We start from the raw sequence: 17913 nt of genomic DNA on the forward strand, positions 1-17913 counted from the left end.
ACCCGCACAGAGGAAGGGCCACGAGAAGATACTGAGAGAAGCCAAGGAGACGGTCCTCAGGAGAAGCCAACCTTGCCTTTGCCTTGATCTTGGTCCCCCAACCTCCAGAACCAGGAGCAAATATATTTCTGTAGTTTACCTGGCCCAGTCTGTGGCATCTCGTGGTGGCAGCCGCCCCAGCAGCTTCGTATACAGTCCCAACATCGACTTTTTGGAAGTTGGTGAAATATAATCTGCTTGCCTTGTGTGTAGACCCAGGTCTGAGGCACTGGGCCATGACAGCTGAGACTTCTTTTGGAAGAGGGGAGGTCAAGGCAGGCAGAGACCATTGGGCAAAACCAGACAGTTCACAGGGCTGCGCTTGGTCATCACCCAACTGTTGGGAGATTTAGAAAGTGAGCTGAGTAAGGTGGCGCACGCCTGTCATCCCAGAGCCTTGGGAGGCTGAGGCAAGAGGATTGCAAGTTTGAGGCCAGCCTCAGCAATTTAGCAAGGCCCTAAGCAACTTAGTGAGACCCTGACTGAAAATAAAAAAAAAAAACAAAAAAACACTTAGCCGGGGTGGCTCAGTGGTAGAGTGCCCCTGGGTTCAATCCCCAGTACTAAAAATAAATAAGTAAATAAATAAAAAAGGAAAGAACATTTTTGCATGGTGATGTACTGAAACACATGGGCTTCCCTCTAAGGTAGGGAGGGGTGTGTGTGATATAATGTGTGTGTGTGTGCACGTGCGTGTGTGTGTGCGTGTGTGCACGTGCATGGGTGCGTGCATATGCATAAAATACATATTTCTTTTTTTTTAAAGAAGAGAGTTACGCTAAGGAAGCAGTCAATGACAACTATTTCAATAGATGACAAGTTTTTGGCCATTTATTCTTCAAGCAATTTATATAATGTCTTATGTTCCTAAAATATCACTCTCGCATTATTTTTAGCTTTTACATTTCTAGAATAGTGAGTGTCCTCCTGAATGAAATGTAATTTCAACCAAATTGTTTCTCATTAAACTGGGTTTTGTGCCTTGCTTTCTTCACTTTTGCTTCATGGTTTGGGGCACGATGTGTCCTCCCAGTCCCCATCATGCAGGGACGGGGAGCTGGTAGGCCACACCCTTGCCCGGGGATGTGCTGAGAACTCGGGGGGCAGCCTGCTGAGCCTGCCTTCCCCTCACAGGGGCCGGACGCTGGCTGATTGGACAGTAGTTAGGCAGCTGGAAACTCATCATCACACACACACACACAAGGAGAGAGAAAGGTGGACAAAAAAATTCTGGGCCCTGGATGTGCCCCGATTTCCCTGTCAGGGGTCAATGGCCACCAGGTGTCTCCTACCCAGGCAAAGCCCCTGATGATCAAGAAGGTCTTCACCCTGCAAGACCAGGATGGCCTTGGAGACAGATGGACTCTGGCCCAAGACCCCGGGTCACTACCCACTGACGGGTGGCAAAGGAGGCAGCCCGGTAGCCCAGGCCAGCTCCTGGGTTTTGCCAAGCTCTCGGAGACAGGGACTTGAAGTCACGGGCTAAAATCGCTAGCTGACCCTGTGTGAAATCAGGACAGGCCGTGGGCCATCTGAGTGGAGTGTGTGTGCGACTCCACGATAGACCAATCTACTGAAAAAGTCCAGGGTCTCTGGTGCTTCGCTCGAGCTTTCTTCCCTAAGACCCGGCCTTTGCAGATCACCTCCTTCCCCTCGCCTCCTGCGTCACCGGGGCTGCCTCAGAGGCCCCGTCCACATGCTCCTGGTCTTCTCCAGTCCCTGTAGTTCTAATCACTCGGACCTTCTCGTCTCCCCAGTGCAGACTCCTCCAGGGCCGACTCCTACCTCTCTCCCAGGGCCTGGCAAATGTCTGGAACCCTGGGCATTGCCTCGGGGGCTCCTGCCCAGTAGGACCATGACCTGTGTGGGGCGCTCAGCTGGAACGCTGGCTGTCCCTTTTGCCCGACTCATGGGAGAAGCCAAGTGTGGGCTCTGCACACAGTAGGTGCCTCAGACTACATACATTGGTTGCTCAATAAATACTTGGTGGTGCAGCAGGGAGGGAGGTGACAGGACTCAAGCTCTTTTGTGGCCTCTGAGTGCCAATGACCATGAACCTAGCCTGTCACTTCTGGTTAGAGATGGAAGAGCTTGGGACCAGGGTAGCAGGTCCTACCATGGGTTAATACCTGGACATGTCCCCCCCCCCTTGCTCCTGTCTGAAGATCCCTTTCATAGCCAGGTACATTGGCACATGCCTGTCATCCCAGTGGCTCCGGAGGCTGAGACAGGAGGATCACGAGTTCAAGCCAGCCTTCGTAACTTAATGAGGCCTAAGCAACTTAGCAAGACCCTGCCTCAAAATAAAAACATGAAAAAGGGGTGGGTATGCGGCTCAGTGGTTAAATGTCCCTGGGTTCAATCTGTGGTACCAAAAGAAAGAAAAGAAAACTAGACGGGGGCCAGAGCAGGATCTGTAACCTCCAGGATTCTCAGCAGCGGTTGGAGGCTGAGAGCTGTGTGCACCTGCAGCACTGTGAGAAGAGGCCTGGGCGCCTCGCTCGGCCTGGGCGTCACTGAGTGGGGTGGCTGGGGTTCCTCCTGTTCCCAGGATGACCTGTCTCTGGGTGGTCTGGCTGCCTGCACCGCATCTTGCTGCTTTCCTGGTTCACTCACAGTTAAATGATCTGTTAACCTAACCGTTAAGCCCTGGACAACTCTCCAATTAATGAGGAACAAAACCCTGAGGACAGAGCGATGGAAGCGGGGAGGGCTCCTGAGCAGGGCTGGGCAGGTGAGGAGGAGACACTCCACGGGCATTTGCAGTGCCCAGGCTCGGACGTGCCTACCCCTGGGAGGGTGCGCGGGCTGGTGTGGGGCCGGGAGGGAGAGTTAGGGCGATGGTGGGCTGGGCTCCCTGGGAGGTCCTGAGCCCTGTGCTCTCTGGACCTTCGTTATTCCCTAGCATTCTTTAGGATTTACAGTAGCCGTAGCAATAATGACGGGTAACGTGATAGTGAGCCTACTGTGTGCCAGGCACTGTGTTAAGATGACGTAAATTATCTATTACTCACAGCAGGCCTGTGGAATGGCCCTATGTTATAGATGTGGAAACTTAGAGACACCAATATTTCTGGCACGAGTTTGTTGGGTTAGTGGGCAGCGGAACTTGAGTTCTATCCAAGGAGACAGTTGCCGACTCTGGGCTCCTGACCACCTTCTATGCTGCCAGCTATATGCTCCTGACCAGCTCACCCTGCCTGGGTAGGTTGGTCTGTAGAAATCAGAGAATTCCAATCACCTGATATGTTGATGCTGCCATGGAGCAAGACCCACCTGTTGTGTGTCAAGTTGAAGGTCACAGGGTGGATGTACATACAGCTCCTGGAATTATGGGGAAGGCTCCTGCAGCAGGCTGGTTCCTTCCAGTTGTTATGGTGATGGTGGAGGACCTTACAATTGGAAAGGGGGATTTTCTTCTGTTCAGAGTGGACCCCTGGGAACTAGGTTCTTTAAATATCATAAGGTACTCTCCTAAGACTCTGGAAGGCAAATTGGTCTATGATTTGTCACATTAACCTGGGCCCCTAAAAGACCACGGGCACTGAAGGATGCCCCTCATACTGGTGGTAGAACTAACAGTGAACAACTTTATAGGGATCATCTCACTCTAAGAACTCCTCTAAGAGGTTTATACAAAATAACTCGATCCTCATGACGGTAAAAATCAGATTCTAATCATGATCTCCCCTTTATATCTGAGGAGACAGAGGCAGAATTCCAGATCCGATGTGCTCTGGTGGACTTATGTTCCTAGAGGGGGGGACGGGCACAGGGACTGCACTTGGCAAACCGGAATGCCTGGGCCTCTGGGGTCCCGCACCGCCAATTCCTCGCCCAGTGCTTTGCCGCCTCACCCAACACACCCTCCCTGTGCACCGAGCCGGGTGCTGGGTTGGCTGTTGGGGTGAAGTGGCAATTGTATGAAGTCCTTGCTGGAACCATGCGGGGCTTCACAGTATAATCGGGGAGGGCAGAGCAATGGGCAAGCTGTCTGAGGGGTGCCACTATTCAAGGCACAGAACATGGGTAAAGACGGAGAGAACCCATGGCTTGGGGCGGCTCCTGGGCAGCCTGTGCACAGAACAGCAGACGATGAGGTGGGAGGCAGGCAGCAGCTGGGTGCCGCCGCTCCTCTGCAAGGGTGGGCACTGGGGAACAAAGAGGTGGGGACTGTTGGGGACATTCTGTGGGGACATGGTAGGACCAAGCCTGCACTTATAAAAGACCACTCTGGCTGCACCTAGGAGGCTGGGCTGAAGGGATACACCGTGGGCCAGTTAAAGGCTGTTCAGTGACTTTGATTCTGAATCCTGGATAGATTCATGATGGCACTTCTAGGACACAGGCACAGAAAGACAGGTCTGTGGGAGGGCGATTTCAGGGTGGCCTCGCAGGGGGGGGCAAACAGCTTGATGGCGCAGTCAGCTCCTTCCCAAAGCTGTGTGCTCTGGACAGGTCAGAGGACGGGCCAGGAGAGAGGAGGTCTGTGTTGGCCTCCATGCCTGGGAAGAGCAGTCCAGAATTCACCTGCCAGAGAGGTGGCACACCTCTCTCCTGTTCAGTGGCTTCGTCGGGGCTGCCAGCCTGGGAACGCTGCGCTGGGGAGGGCCCTGCCTTCCCACCCCACCTCAGCTGCCCTCTTTGCTACCTCCCAGACCCGGGGCCCGTGTCAGCAGCCGCGGTGGCAGATATTTTTTGGCATGAGCAAGCTCAGTTATGGCTTTGCATGGCCGGGTCCATGATTTCGTTTAATCCTCTAGAGGCCCGAGGGGGGTGGTTTGTCCCCCCATTTTAAAGATGAGGAAAGGGAAGCTCAGAGATCAGGACTTCCCCAGTCATCCAAGTATTCCTTATGCCTCAAAAGTATTTTTTTTTTTTTAACAAGGTCCTGTCTTGGCCACTTGTGGGAATCAGGGACAGCACCATGCCAGCAGGACTGGGGATGGACAGAGCTCTGTGGGGCGGAGGTCCAGGGACAGGAATAGGAAAGCAGAAACTGAAACCACAAGAAGGACTTATGGCTCCCCAGCCCCTGGGCAGGGAGGCAAAGTCCTGAAAATGGGCCTGCAAAATCTTGAGTCAGAAGAGACGTGTCTCCCACTTGGGTCAGCTTGGACTTGGTTTTTTGGTGCCGAAGCAAATGAGAACAGGTGCAGCCCAGCCCCTCTCCCGAGACGCAGGTAAAGCACAGCAGCCTTTCTGCTCTCGCCTCTAGGCCCAGGGCCTGGGCTTTCAGAGGTCTCCAGCTCCCTCTAAGCCACCAACAATCCTTCATGGAGGAAGGCAAGGGTCACAAGTCACCACACGCCTGGCTTCCACCCTTGCTGTGATTCCCAGGGACTCTTTTGGGTTCAAGGGTCCCCAGGAGCAGTGACATCAGATCTCAGGTTCTCTTGGGAGGCCTGAGTTTGGCCCCATCTCTCCCCAAGGATTGGCTCTGGGGTCTGAATCCAACTAGACCGACATCTCAGGTATTTCATAATAAGATTCAAACCGAACTAATTCTGTTTTCTTCCCTTATCACTTTGCACACATGAAATCTATTTTTAATTAGCTTTCAATATATCATCTAAAAAAAAAAAGTCCCACAGCTTGCTCCCACCCCCAAATTGTTCTTAGAGAAAGATTTATCTTGTAAGTTTCTTAAGAAAATCTATATGTGCTCAATGCATTTAAATAACACTCATTAAAGTGAACGGGCGCGCCAGCCAACTTCTCCAGTCACAGATGAGAGACAATCGCCTGACCTATTGCAAATCAAAAGGCATTTTGCACACCACCTTTATTTTTCAATTGGTTAAGTTTTAAATTAAAGTCCCAACGCCCTTTTTGGGAAAGCAGACTAATAGAGCCCTGACTGAAATTTTCGCTCAGTCGATTGAAAGATAATTACAAGAAACAAAATGTGAAATTTTAAATCAAGGCACTAATGAACTCTAAAAATACCAGTGGCCCATCCCTCTGGCTGGCAGGACCTGTTCTTCATGGAGGGGGATCTCTCCATAATTACTCAACCCCGTGAGAGGCCAGGTTGTCACGTCAAACAACGGTAGGCAGAAATCGCAGGGCCGTAATGAGCTAGATCGAGAGCGTTCTCCGGTGGATCTTATTATAATGCTGGGCAAGGTTTCAAATGGAGAACCGGAGAAAGGGAGACTTTTTTTTTTTTTAAAGTGGAATTCTAACTTGTGTTGATGCCACCACGCAGCGCCTCCTGTTCCCGCCTGGAGCCAGCTGTCTGTCATTTAGGAGTGTGAAATCAATTGGGTTTCAGAGATGTAAAATCCCTAGGGGCAAAATTAAAAGTGACCCAAATCCAAACCCACGTGGTCCCGTCAGGATTCTGACTCTCCCATGGCAAGTTTCAAAGATTTGGTTTCAAAATTTGGGCTTCTTATTTTAAAAAATATGGAGTTGTTTGACATTAGATCTGACAGACAAATTATAGCTTCAGCAAGAAAGGCTTTTAAGACTAGAAATGAAAGGAGAAATTACTTAAAAAAAAAAAAAAGCCCACTGAGGCTCAAGTTTTGAGGCTGTCTAGTGCGCGGCTTCCTGGTCCTTCCTCCTGCAGAGTGAGGGGATCTGTCGGCCCTGGAGGGCGGAACAGCCGGCTTAGAGGCAACCTAGGAAAATCAGTGTCATGGATGGGTCACTCATTCTCACTGGCCGGAGCTGGAGGATTGTGACCAGAAGGTGGGGCCATGGCCACTTCTGGGCCCCCTTCCTTCCCACCCTCACTCAGACTCACTCTGCCCCTGGGGCCTGGTGAAGCAGATCCCACTGGGCCCCTCTTTCTTCTTCTCTGCTCTTTGTAAGGCTTGGGACTGCAGGGGACAGGCCACACCCTCAGGCCCTGCACGGTTGCCACTGAGCACCTCTGCAAGGGTTTGCTGACCTAGTGGGCCCCAGCCCCAGCAGCCCAGCCCTATCCCCACCCCTGGTGTCTTCCCCATCTCACATGGCCAGGACGAGGACGTTCAGATAAACCTGTGCCCAGCAGCGTTGGTGAGGCGGATGGCAGCTCAGGGCTGAGCCCCAACGGGGGACTCTATTGCCATCTGGGCCAGTTACCAATTACACAGAACAACTCCATTCCTAAGTGCGTGCCTGGAACATGGCGAGCCAGCAAGATCCTCTGCCAACCTTGGGAGGCCTCCCATGCAGTGTGGGGAGAGTCACCCAGTGACTTGGGCACAGCCTCGGGGGACAGCCAGGACTCCCGTGACTCAGTGTGTCAGACTTGGTGGCTTAGGAACTGAGAGCTGCTTTTATTTTTTTGGTGGGGGCGGGGAGAGGGGATTCTTTTTAAAGGGAGAGGGATTTTAACCAAAACAATTCCAACAAAAAATTGATTTACTGGTTTTTTTTTTTTTTTTAAGATCTTAAACAAAGCAAGTTTACCAGAATTTAGATGTAATTTCCCATAATTTTGTCATTTAAAACTAGTGCTGATTTCCGAAACAAAGGCAGCCAAGGTTCAATCAGCTTGGGAGTGAAACCCAACAGAGATGTAGACGTGGCTTTGTGGTGGGGACACCTGACAAGACCTGGGAGCGCGGGTGAAGGAGAGTGGCTAACTGGTTCCGTGGCTCTGCTGAGAGGCAGGACGCCCGGGATGCGCTCTCTAATAGGAGGCAGAGATGCTGTGTCCAGACAGGGACAGGACCACGTCCAGGACCCTCAGGGGCCTTTTCTCAGGCAGCTTGGTTGCCCCAGTTGGGCAGGCGGCCCCCTGTGCACTCTCCTGCCTCCTCCTGCCCCCAGAGTGTGTGTGTACCAGGCTGAGGGCTGACAGCTTCCCCTCTGCCTGGAGCAAGAGCGAGGGCCTGGCCTCCAGGGCCCATGAACCCTGAAAGCGTCCCTCTGGCCCCCGGTCCTCTGTCCTCCCACACGTTCAGCCTGGATGGAACCCTGCACAGGCAGCAAGAGCGAGGCCTACTTCTGATGCCGGGTGCTCTGACCCTGCGGCTGGGGCTTGCACTGAGGACCATGATGCCATGGTGCTCCCTTCCCAAGGATCTGCCTCCGAGCTCCCTAGGAGGAACCCCCCCTGGGCTTGTGGGAAGAGGGTTCACTGAAGGCCAAAAGGAGCTGCTCTTTCCCAGGGTCTCACAGAGCCACCCACAGGTCCTTGAACCCCGAAGTTCAAGTGGCTTGGGTGGTCTGGGGTGGCGCCTGGCCTGTCTAAATGTCTTGGGTGCTGCTGTCATCGGGGGGCTGTGTGGAGGGAGCGCGCCCTGGAGGGTCTCAGAGAGTCTGTGTTCTGAGTGTCTGTTCCATGGGCCCCCAGAGGAGCCGTGATTCCTGCTCAGTCTGCATCTTGGCCTGGCCCTGGGGTCAGAGGGGAGAGTGGCCCAGGGCTCTGGACTCTGCAGGCTCTCCCTTCCTTCCTCCTCCTGTTTTCCTCATTTGCCCATGCAATGCCCCCCTTCCTTCCTGCCCTCCACACTTGCCCTTCGCCTGGCCTCCTCTGTCTGAGGCCTGGCCCTCCTGGGCAGGGGGAGGCCCCACTGCAGCCTCCAGCTTGGGGGAGGCCAGTGAAGAAGCTGCCACCAACGCTCCTGTCCTGGCTATGTTGGGGTGACCAGGCAGGGAGCTACAGACACAGGCACACAGGGAGGTGTGTGGGCAGCAGGACTTACCTTTGGGGTGCCCCGGGTCGGTGAACTCATATTTCCCCACGCCAATGGTCCGCAGCATCTGCAGCCCGTGGGCCGAGTCGGTTGTGGGGGGCCCGTTGGTGGCAGGGGCACTGTTGGGGAGAGTAGCGGACGGCTGGGCCGGCGGCGGAGGCAGCAGCGGCCCTGCCATGTGGCCGTTGCCCACAGCAGAGGGTCCTGGACGGGCCACCTGCCCCACACCAGGCAGTGTAGGCACTGCCAGGGGCTGAGGGCTGGCATAGAGGGCCTGGGCAGGCATGTTCACCACCACGCTGCTCAGCGGCTGGGAGGGTGGCTGTGGGAGCGAGTAGTGGCCCGCCATCAGCGGGAGCTGGGGCCCCACATGGGGAGGCAGTGAGGGGGTCACCCCGATGACGGGGGCCTGGACGTTCACAGCTGGGCTGAAGGTGGGAGGCTGGGCCACTCCATAGGAGTGTGCGATCAGGGCAGGCTGGCTCCCGGCGGCCACCGTGGTCACCCATGGCCCCGTGCCTGCAAGGGAGATAAAAGAAATGTTATCTGCTGGTGACACATTCACTCAACAAACACCGACTGCCTCAGGCCCTGAGCTGGGGGCTGGGACCACAGCAGTGGATGAGATACCTGGGTCCAGAAACTCACAAGCTAAGAATCTGTGATTACGGATCCAGGCCCTGTGCTTTCAGGGGGGTTACGGCTTGGATAGGAGGTGCTCCCCAAAAGCTCAAGTGTGAGACAGTGCAAGAAGGTTCAGAGGTGAGATGATTAGACAGCTTTAACATCATCAGTGGATGAATCCACTGATAGGGATTAACTGGGTGGTAACCGTAGGCAGGTAGGGTGTGGCTGGAGGAGGTGGGTCACTGGGCATGTGCCTTTGGGATTTTTATTTTGCCCCTGGTGAAGAGATCTCTCTGCTTCCTGGTTCATGTCCTGAGCTGCTTGCCTTGGCCACATCCTTCCGCTGTGATGTTCTGCCTCATCTTGGGCCCAGAGCCACGGACTCAACTGACCATGGACTGACCCTTGGAAACTGTGAGCCAAAGTAAATTTTTCTTCCTCTGTGTTGTTCTGGTCAAGTCTTTTGGTCACAGCAACAAAAGCGCTAACTAAAACGGGGATATGCACTGATGGCTGTGGGGCTCAGAGAAGGAAGAAGAGCTGCTTGGGAGAGGTGAGCAGCAAGCGACCGAGCAGAGAGGAAGAAAGCAGAGGCCTTCAAAGAGACCCGAGTTCCAATCTCGGCTCTACCGCTGACCAGCCAACCACCCAGCAGTTGCTTTTGTTCTCTGAGCTTCGTCCTTCTCGGTTAGGTCAAACTGGCAACGCCTACCTTCTAGGGCTACGGGAAGGACTGAATGAGGAAAATGTATAAAAAAAATAAAACCAGCTGAGTGTCTGGCACGTGGCAAATGTTCTATAAATGTTGGTGCTTCTCCCCGCTTTCTGGAGAACCCCTGGGGGAGGGAGGGGGGGAGAAAGCTACTTGGTGGGGACAGTGTGTGCCTGGCCTTGAGGGAGGACACCAGAGCTTGGAGCAGGGCAAGGTGCTCCCAGGAGGGTCTCTGGGTGGGGCACGTGGAAAAGCTGCTAGGCACAGCCGGCCCCTGGGGAAACAAGAGGAGCCCACTCTGTCTCTTCGGGAAATTCTGGCTGAACACAAGGGTCCAGACACACCTTTTGAGACGTGATACAAAAGGAAGGCCAGCCGTGCCCAGCTCAGGCAGAGCAGGGCTGATATGAGGTGACCCTGGGGCTTGCAAGTGAAGCTGTTGGACACAGGGACAGGGAAGGCCAGTCTGGTTGCCTCTGATGGAAGGAGAGCAGGTCTGGGTCTCGGTCGCCCAGTCGCTCTCTTGGTTTCCCTGGTTCCTCTGGCATGGCAGTGCAGACTGAGGCTGGAGAGGAGGGGTCCTGGAGGGTCGAAAGCAGGACTGGGAACTCCATCCCAGAAACCTCCCAGGATGGCGAGGCCGGGCAGGCGCCCAGATGGTGGGGTGACTCTCCAACACCAGAGGGTGCTGTCAGTGTGACGGTGCATGGTGAGGCTGGAGGACTCAGAGCAGGGCCTAGCCCTGGCTCTGCCCTTTCCTAGCTAGGTGACCTGGGGACAAGCCATTCCTGAGTCACTCTGCTCATTGGCAGCAGGCACGATAACACAACATCCTAGGATTGCCGCAAGCATTGAGACGGCACACAGAGCCAGGCACATCATAAATATGCAGGAAATATTTATGATTTTGATAATGAGAGAGGTTGGGGAAAACTGGAAGCCAAAAAACATTGGCGAAGTCGTGCTGGCAAGATTCTAAAGAATGGATCGCTAAGGGGGACTGTCCCCAAGCTGAAGCAGAGGAGGTGGCATCACAGTGAGTCAGCCTGGGTGTCTCAAGGCCCAAGCATGTCAGCCGAAGCTCACTTCTGCCTGGAAAAGTGCCTTAGAACTCCAGAGCCCAGCTGGTGAGGCCCAGGCAGCTCTGTGGTGAAGACAGAGGGGGAGTCCCTGCAGGGATTCATTGATGAAGGGTGAATGCTCCTCCCTTTAGGTCTCTGGTCCCATGCAGCAGGTCCTGATCACCACTTTATATGACTTAAATGACGGCTTGAAATCCACCATGACTGGGTCTACAGAGGATACAATATCATGAGGACTGGGAACAGGGCAGCCAGGAAAGCAGGGGTCCTATAGACCCAAGGAGCTGCATGGGGAGAGATTGACAGGGCCTGCCCTTGGGTCCCCAAACCCAGCTGCCTAAGCTGATTGTGAGGAGGTGAACAGCAGTGGCCTCAGGACAGTCTTGGGGTTTTATTGCTGAGACGGCCTGTGATGTGGCTGTGGGTTGAGCAGATGCAATCCAAGGCTGCAATGACTAGAGTGGAGGGGACATGGAAGGAAGGAGGTGCCCCTGTGGGCGGTCCTCATTGTGTTCTCTGTGCTCAAGGAGGATGCAGAGAGGAGCAATTGCCCAGAGGCAAAGGGACTGGAATCCATGGGTTCTGGGGCATGGCTGGAGGGGGGATGAAAGGGGTCTTCAGAGATCTGTGGGGCTGTTGCACAGAGGGATGATGTTCTGTGACTCCTGACGGGGAGCTCTGGGGCCAGTGGGAGGTGAAATGGAGGGCATCTGTTCTGGTCACAGCTGTCCAAAGGAGGACTGGGATGCAGTAGGAGGTGGGGAGCTCCCAGTCCCTGGGGCTGTGCAATCCCAGTTCCACTTACCATGGACATGCCAAGGCCTCCCTGGAAGGTGCCGCGTGAGGAATCAGGGTACCAAGGTTTGGGAATGACTAATCAAAATAACTGGAGCTGATCCAAGTCACCTCTGTGGTGTTTCTCGCACACCCTTGCTCTCCCACATACTTGAGTAGCAGAGACAGGAGCAGAAGAGCAGCAAGAGCAGGGAGAACACCACCAGGGACCCCACCCCCTGAGCTCGCAGGACCCATTGGGAGAGGCGGGCACCCAGCAGGCAGGTGTCCCTGCTTGCTGACAAAGTACACACCTGGATTGTCGCTCTCCCTCATCTGTTTGGAGGGCGGCTCGTCAGTGTCCCAGGGTGTGGACTGATTGATGGGCGTCTGCCCCCACCGGATGCTGGTCGCGAGTCCCTGGGACTGATTGTCCGCTTTGGAGATGCCAGGAGCCTGCGGAAACAGATGAGGAGGGTGAGCGCCGTCTGGCTTGGGTTGCTGGCCTGGGACCTGTTCTCCTGAACATACCCCCTCTGTCGACTGAACTTGGGGCCAGAGGCAGAGCCCTGGTCCAGCTTTCCAGCCCCACCGGGAATTGCAGGTTATCTTGGTAGAATCGCAGCAGCTGAGGCCACTGCTCCAGAAGCCCCAGGCCAGGGCCCCCGCGGCCCCTCAGCAGCCACCTGCTCCACCTGCGCTACCACAGCTGAGCGTGTTCTGGGCCATGGAAACCCCAGGCCTCGGTCATCGAGAAACCACCACAACACAACTGTTATTGACTTACCAGGGCCTGTGCTGAGCACCTACTGTGTACCCAGCCCAGCCCCAGAGCCACCAAGTGCCCACCTTTTGACAGGTGTCCACTTACTCAGAATTCATAATGCGATGGCCAACTGCTCTCTCTGCAAAGTGCCACCATCAGGTGGGAAGTGGGGGTCACTGTACATTCCCTTCCTGCCCCGACACCAGCCACTGAGGTGCAAATCCCACCCAGGAGGGTGGGGAGGGTGGGAGCTGAGGCCTGTTGGGACACAGTTCAGACCCTCCCCAGGCAGCGGGACCTCTGGCTTCTCTATAAGGAAAGCCATAGTTTAAAGTGAAAATGAGCCTTGGAATGGATTCCGAAATTAGGGTAGCACTGGCCCCCCTGAGTGAGAGCCTCACAATGGGAAATGACTGAGTCACCAAGAATCTCGTAGTCACTAAGAGTCATTCTTAATGAGGTGACAAAACGTTCACACTGCAATGTTCAATGAGAAAAGCAGGCCACAAAATGACACACACATGACCTCCCTATGTGAATGTCTCCGTGTCAAACAACATGTGCAGGAGGGGAAGGGCCAGAATGTCAGCAGGGCTGTTGTCCTTGAGTAGGGATAATGGGTAACTTCTGTTCTGTTTCTGGACTGTGCTGTATTTACCAAGTTTTCTACTATGGCCATTATTTATAAGCCAAAAAAAAAAAAAAAAAAAAAAAAAGCTAAAAACATGCTGGAGCAGCCAGGATGGTGTACCTGAATGTGAGGAGCCGTGGGTCTCTGTGGAGGTGGCTTTGGGAAGAACAGCTGTGGCTCCCAGGAGGGTAAGCAGAGCCCACCCAGGCATGGGGTGGAGCATGACGGGGATGATGGGCAGAAGTGGCTGCCAACCAGAGACAGTCCCAGACAGCAAAGAAGCCCCGAGGGACATCTGTAGGTGAGGGCTACAGTTCTTGTGGTGGCTTCTGATGGCACTAGGCCCAGTGATGTATGGTAGGAGGTTCAGCTCCCTGCTGGGCCCCTGACTGGGTGACTCCTGTGTCCCAGGTCAGGGGCTATGAGCCAGGAGGCCGGCCACACTTCTTAGGGCTTTGCTGAATAATGCAGATGGCACACGGTGACTGCATTAGGGCCTGCTGGGAGGAGCAGGAGCCACATCCCGGTAGGACCTGAGGCTGTGCTGAGCTGATTGCATTAAGCTGCACTTTATCTCTGGCCTGCATTTCAGATTCTCCGCTTCTGTGAACAGAGCATGAAACAAAGGAGGAGAGATTCTCCTGAGGAAAGAACAATTCCTTGGACAAGCGTCCTCATCAGGGGCCTCTGCCCCGTTTCTGTCTGTGGGAGCTGGGGGCCGGGGTGTGAGATGGGACTGGGGATTTAGCCATGCTCGCCAGCAGCATTAGGAACATAGTGTGGCTTTCCCAGCATTCTCCAGATAGCTTCCAATGTGTTCCCTGACAAGAGAAGCCAGCTTACTCCCTCTGCAGCCTGTATTTCCGAGGTCCTGGGGATTCAGAAGCACAAAGATTGCTTCTCCTGCAACCAGAGGCATGGGAAGGGGAAGAAGCCCCCCCTACTCTGGGGCCCTCTTTTGGGTCCAGTTTGAATGCTGAGACCCCAGCCTCCTTTCCCCTTCGCTGACAATTCAGAACCCCCGCCTACCAGAAGGGGGTGCTGCAGCCTGTCTTTGCTGTCGGGATCCCTTAGGCCTCCCAGGCAAGAGGCAGCTCAGGTTTTTAGAATCCTCCCTCGGCCACCATTTCTGCCCTGCAGGTTCGCCTGGCAACTTGGGGTGGGGGTGGGGGTGCCGGAAACTCACCCAGGAATGGCCATTGCTACCAGGAGAGGAGGCTGGGGTCTTCTCGAGTTTGGGTCACCAGGTTTTGCCCTCTTAAATTTCACGCTCCCATGTTTGCCTTACAATCAGGGGAGTTTCTGAACTGGAAAAATTGAGCACTTTTCCGTCTACACACATCACTCAAGCCTGCGGTTCCAAAACACTCCTGCCAGTTTGCTCACTTGCTCATTTTGTGTCTTGGTCTGTTCCTTCGGCACTGGACTCTGGTTCTGTGTCACGCACTGGCCAGGGCAGTGGGGACCTAGGTGACTGAGACTCAGCTCTGCCCTCAAGCGGCTGCACCAGTGGAGCAGAGAACTCCGGTGCACAAATGGTAGGAACGTGTGACACCTTGGACAGAGGCCAGGAGCTCTTGGGGGCAGAGGTGGGCCTAGAGTGGCTGGGAGGAGATCGCAGGGGCTTCGAGGGGCCTGCATGGCCGTGTCTTTCATGAATACTATGAGCGGTTTCTTTTTTTAAATGTATATGTGTGTATATATGTATATTTATTTTTTCTCTCTTTTAAAAATTTGTTATAATCTATCCATACGTGCATACAATAAAACAGTATAATTTGATCAATTTCATTCCCCAGTACCTCCCCTTTTGCTCCCCTCCCTCCCCCTGATCCCCTTCTATTTATATATATATATATATATATATATATATATATATATATATATATAATTTGTTCTAATTAGTTATAGGTGATGATAGAATGAATTTTGGCACATTATACACTAATGGAGCACAACTTCTCATTCCTCTGGCTGTGCATGGTGCAGAGTCACACCCGTAGTGTATCATACATGTATATAGGGTAATAATGTCTGTCTCATTCTGCCATCCTCCCCATCCCCACAGCCCCTCTCCTCCCCTGGCTCCCCTCTGAACAATCCAGAGTTCCTTCATTCTACAAGCGATTTCTTATGTACAAGAAAGCAGTTCTGCAGTGAGAAGAAAAAGAGTCTTTTTTCTTTTAGGAAAGATAAATAAGACTACTCACATTCCACACTGCGCTAGCAACATCTGAAACTGCAAGCAACTTGCAGTTCGGGGATTTAATTTTATTAAAATAATGAAATGAACATTCCTTCCACTTCTTCCAGAAAAGGCCTGGGCACAGGGGTATGTCCTATGAGGAGCCTGGCTTCCAGGTGGGCAATACATGGACTGGTGCATGTTGTCCAAGGCAGGGCTCCCACTTCCTGCCAAGGGCTCCAGGCCCAAAGTAAAACCAACCAGACCTCAGATTCTGGAGGTTTCTGGGATGAAGAATGGGTTCGTGGCTCCAGCTCTGAACTCAAGTCCTGCTACCCATTCTCTCCAATGGTTCAGAATCCCCACAAGTGGATCCAGGCTCCACCCCAGCCCGAGTGCCAGACCTCCCCAAAGGAGGGCTTCCCTACACAAAAGCCACAAAACCCAACCAGGACAAGGTAGCCCTGGGCAGGGGGAAGAAGGGGCTGAGCAGGCCTCACCTCGCTTCCTGGGAAGCCACTCAGACTGTACCTTTCCCTAGCATCCCTGGCATGGCTTCTGCTCCTGTGACTTGGTGGTGCTTGGCAGAGCAGAGGCAGACCCTCCCCCTGCCCAGTCCCACAGAGTGGCCCTATCTGCCCATCATCAGGCCTGAACAGTTCTCTCGGCTTCTCTTTAATGAGATGCTAATGGGATGCATCATTAACGCAGCAGCTTTTTAAACCCAAGCTCTTGTAAATTTTCAAAGGTCACATTTTTACGGTGGCTGACAGCATCCTGCTTCTTTCAGCGACTGATGAACACTAAAGACCCAGGTCCTTTACGGCTGAGGCTCCCTGTGAGGCGGTGGCACAGGCTGAAGGTGTCTGCTGGTCTTGGGGGCAGGGGACCACCCACCTGCAGCAGTCTCACAGGACATACGGGTGACATTTTACTAGTTTGGGGGAACCAGTTACACATGGACCACATGCAAAGATGCTGACAGAGGGGTTTGTGGGGGCTGACCCCTGGCCAGGGAGGCACGTGCTCCACTCTGCACCCACAAGTGTGCAATACCCACAGGGGAAGGCTCTTGCTAATTTGTCGACCCAGAGGGAGCACTTTTCCCTAGTTTGCACACAGTGCTATATAGGCTAGTGGCATCGAGGTGATCAGGGAGGTTGGAAAGATGACAGGGATGTAGACTCCTGGGGCCCTCTAGGCCTTGCTGATTCACCCTCCACTCCATGATCATCGCAGTGCTCAGCACTGCTGCTTGGTGAATGCTCCTCACTTTGGGAGGAGGGAAGTGCGCAGGTCACGGAGCAGAGACATAACATAGTATGACTCCCTTCCTTAAGTTTCCAGACTGTGCTGGGACCCCTAACACTACTTCCCTGGATGTTTCTGGAAGCTTCTTGGAGGCCTAGCTGACCCAATCCACTGACTGATGCCCAGAACCTATGGCCACCTCCTGTGCGCCTGGTATGGTGAAGGTGTGAGATGCTGAAAGGCGGAGGAGGGGGGAGGGGACAAAGCACAGCATCTTCCACTGTTTTCCCAAGACATCAGAGAAGTGTGAATTAACAGAGCCTGGAGGTCAGAGAGAAGCCTCCAGAAGAGATGGGCTGGTGTTGGGCCATGAAAGCTAAGCAAGATTCAGAAAGGCAGACAGCCTGGGGCTGAGGTCAGCACCAAAGGGTCCTGTAGCCACTTGTACATTTCCAGCCTACATACATCTGACAGGGTCCAGCTCCGGGCTCCACTTCTGGGGTCACATGGGTGGACAATGGTGCCTGTGCTCATGATCCTCTACCAGCCATCAGCCTGCCTTCCAGACTGGACCTGCCGGCTTTGAGGCCCTGACACTGTGTCAGTGTCAGAGTAGGCAGAGGCTGCCCCTGCTGAGTGCCACTGAGCATGACAGTCACCCTGCTAGCTTCATCCCTCACAGCTGTGAGCCCCTCCCATCAGGGCTCCCAGAGTCCTCTCTGCCCTTGCCTCAGTTTATTTCCATTCTTATTCTGGGCCAGAAGCGCTGTCAGACACTTGGGATCAGTGATAGTCATAAAGTCCTGCCCTGGAGGGATTCACAGCAAGCACAATCAGACTCCTACACCAGGGACACACGAGGACCACACTGAAAGAGACGGCAGGGAACAGACCCACAGTGCTGCCTCACTCCCACCTGGATAATAGAGGGACTGAGGCCACAGACAAGAATAGGTACAATAAAATCATGATGAAATGCAAAGGAAGACGAGACCAGGGAAAACGAAGAGTTACTGCTGCGCAGAAGAAAATTGCAGACATGCAGGCCAAGGGGCTCTTAGCCGTTAGCATAGTACTGAGCTTCCGAGCAATCAAATAAAAATGTGGGTATTCAGGCCTGTGACTATCTTGACAGGCAGATGTGCCACTATGTCACACACACACACACACACACACACACACACACACACATTTTTGGTGTATGCTG

At 53.8% G+C, this 17913-nt stretch overlaps 1 protein-coding gene across 5 annotated transcripts in view; it reads right to left on the reverse strand.

Moving 5' to 3' along the window:
- Positions 1–17913, reverse strand: part of Klhl29 (kelch like family member 29) — a 279732-nt gene that overhangs the window by 48640 nt on the left and 213179 nt on the right. For all 5 annotated transcript variants that reach the window (XM_078029612.1, XM_078029611.1, XM_078029609.1 and 2 more), the window contains 2 exons: positions 12188–12329; positions 8688–9197 (listed from right to left, as the gene is read on the reverse strand). In XM_078029612.1, coding sequence (XP_077885738.1) covers positions 8688–9197; positions 12188–12329 — 652 coding nt within the window. The remainder of the gene's footprint in view (positions 1–8687; positions 9198–12187; positions 12330–17913) is intronic.

The sequence above is a fragment of the Ictidomys tridecemlineatus genome, chromosome 12 (assembly GCF_052094955.1).
Source record: "Ictidomys tridecemlineatus isolate mIctTri1 chromosome 12, mIctTri1.hap1, whole genome shotgun sequence".
Lineage (NCBI taxonomy): Eukaryota > Metazoa > Chordata > Mammalia > Rodentia > Sciuridae > Ictidomys > Ictidomys tridecemlineatus.